Source organism: Rhagoletis zephyria, unplaced genomic scaffold (genome assembly GCF_001687245.7).
Source record: "Rhagoletis zephyria isolate East Lansing unplaced genomic scaffold, Rhagoletis_zephyria_1.1 Rzeph_scaffold_40462, whole genome shotgun sequence".
In the NCBI taxonomy this organism is placed as follows: Eukaryota; Metazoa; Arthropoda; class Insecta; order Diptera; family Tephritidae; genus Rhagoletis; species Rhagoletis zephyria.
In genome coordinates this window covers 1-2,804 of record NW_016197517.1, presented here as the reverse complement: position 1 = coordinate 2,804, position 2,804 = coordinate 1, and the positions used below count along the sequence as shown (strand labels likewise).

The window sequence follows — 2,804 nt, the reverse complement described above, 5'->3', positions numbered from 1 at the left end:
GCCGATCACTAAAATTTCTTTTTCAATATAAATATGGTTTAGAATCAATACGGGATCATCGAAAGCGATTCCCAAAATATAACTTTGCAAAAATATTTATTTTGCTAGTTATTGACATCAACAACTTGTATGACATTTTTTCTTCGTTTTGACTATATCTCAAGAAACAATCAGTCTTATCATGAGTTTAATTTTCCCCGAACCCGTTCACTTTTCACTTTTGTTTTCTCCATGGCTTTACTATGAGCGGATGACAAATTTTCGGGTGAATTTTTTTTCAGGCAAAACTCAAGATAAGGCGGAATAAATCTTAAGGTCGCAGTGCTTTATCCCCAACAATAATAATAATATCTCAAGATCTATTTCATTGAATTGGATGAAATTTTCAGCGGTCATTTATTAAATGGCACAAATTTTTTGTCGTTTCAATGCCTAATAGAAACCCGGCATAAGTGAGCCGATCGCCTGTAATTTCTCTTTAATTATTTGCTAATGTGATTTTTTGTATTGTAAAGGAATTTCACATCAATCACAGTGCTGAATCACTACTACCCCAACTATAACATAAAATTGGCACAAACTAAAAAATTTTCCGAGGAGTTTTTGGTAAAGTACAATCCATACTTAAAGTAAGTTGCACCAAAATTATTAATTTTTGCTTACATTTTTGAAGAGATCATTTTTACAATTAATGCCAATTCAGGAAATATTTGAATTGTCAGCAGCTCCAGCCAAGTAACATAACCGAAATACTGGGGCATTTACTGCAAATAGAAGATGCACATACAATGCAGCCGTACTGCAGCTTACGTCTTAACGGTATTAAAGCAAAAAAAAGTGGTAAGAAACGTCTTGAATTTGAGGTAAGTTATAGCTGGACCTACATACATATTTGTGTAGCATGTAATGACTTTTAAACTCAAATTCACTGAATTACTACAAAAATATATAGATGAAAAAGAAGCCAAATATCAATATCGATGATGTGCTTAGTTTCAAAACTGATGAAGTGGTCTTTGTTCCACGGCAAAGTACGGCTTTCGCACAAAGTGGAATTAAATTTCCGATAGATTTGCTTACGGTTCATGGGCATGAAAATGTGAACACAGATGATGAACTGCGACGCCATGTGAGAGTTTTGGAGACGGTTAAAAAAAATACAGTATATGTCAAAAAAATAACTAAGAAATGTCCGGATTTTGATTTGAAAAAAAGTTACGATATTATTTTTCGGCCAAATCGTTTCAATTTTCGTGTACAACATCGTGCGTTGGGATTGTTGAACAGTTTGAGTTGTGGATATGTCTTCCCTCCCGCCAATTTGACTAAAGTGATTGGTACTACAGATGATAGGTATGTATAGCAAATAATATGCCAACGGTGGGCAATCGCGGCTCTTTGGGCCAAATGCGGCTCTTTGCTTAGCAAAGTGCGGCTCTTTTTATTTTCTTTTTGATTAGAACATTTTGGCTCTTTTAACTTTTTAAAATACATATTTCCTTGCTGGATATTCTTTTCCATTGTGTTGTTTTTTTTTGTTTATTTTATATTTTAATATACACATGGAGTTTTTGGAATTAAAAGAAGATAAGGCACTGGAAATTCAACATAAAGCTTTGCCATTGCAACAAGTACCAGATTTAAAATATACACATCCGCTGTTGAAAAAAGCTGCGTGCTGTATATTTTAAATTTTTGGTATAACGTATAACTGTGAGTCTTTGTACTCTACAATGAAATTCTTAGTCAAAACACTGTTTACAATTAGTTGCATTCGCGTACCTGTTAAATATTAAAAGTTATCAAAGACTCTCAGCTTTTTGCGATCGCGTACGCAAAAAACTTGCAAAGTAGGGGACATTGAGAGAGCAAGGTGACATTTCATTTTGAGGGGAAGCTGTTAGTTTCTGCTGGAAAAATTTTTGCCAACAGCAATTTGCCAACAAGGAAACAGCTGATCGAAAGCAGCTGTCTGGAATTTACGCAAATCCCTAAATTGAATTTGATGGTTTGGAAGTTAAAAAAGTAAAATGCGACTAATTAAACTTGTAAGAAGGAAGTAATTATTCGTTTAGTCAGTGAACTGTGTCAGGATAAGACTTCGGGATTTGTTTTCTTACGTTGTCAATTTTATACTTTTGAATGTAAACAAAATTTCTAAAAGCTGTTCGTCTAACTTGCAAGTCTCTGCAAATTTTCTGTTCGCGTACTATTTTGGATATACATATTTATCTTGTGAGAGAACATATGTATGACATTGGACATTTTTTACTAGAGGCTTTGAACTNGTGAGAGAACAGATGACATTTCGCCGGAATTTCGCTGTTGGACATTTTTTCCTGGAGATTTTGAACGACTAACAACATTTAACAGAACGGTTACGAACGGCTTTAACTGACGTAAAACCAGATTTTGAAAATTTGGCCAAAGAGGTCTTTTGAATTTCTTTTAATATCTATCTCACGTACATTAGAATAATAATAAAATTAATGTTTTTCATTTCTAATAATAATTTTATGTAAAAATAATTTTTTTTTTTGTGTGGCTCTTTGTAGCACTTAGAATTTACATGTGGCTCTTTTCGGCCTCGGCCTTGTCCACCCCTGTAATATGCCAAGTTTTTTTTTTTAATTAAAGTAAATATACTTACATATAAAGCTTCACGGTGAACTAACATTTTATACAATCTTTGGGTATTTGATATTAGGTGCATTCTTTTGCAAAAAAGCGAAAGAAGACATTTTCACTTAACCTAAAATCTATGATTCACACAGGGACTTGTATTTGGACCATTTAGGTCCGTT

At 33.4% G+C, this 2,804-nt stretch overlaps 1 protein-coding gene across 1 annotated transcript; it reads left to right on the top strand.

Annotated features, from left to right (window-relative positions):
• Nucleotides 1-515: 515 nt before the first annotated feature.
• Nucleotides 516-1,353, top strand: LOC108354914 (uncharacterized; the record flags this gene model as incomplete). The annotated part of the gene is made up of 3 exons (XM_017606090.1): nt 516-629; nt 704-863; nt 953-1,353. Coding segments are annotated over 3 exons (675 nt in total), but the record flags the coding sequence as incomplete, so codon positions are not given.
• Nucleotides 1,354-2,804: the final 1,451 nt, after the last annotated feature.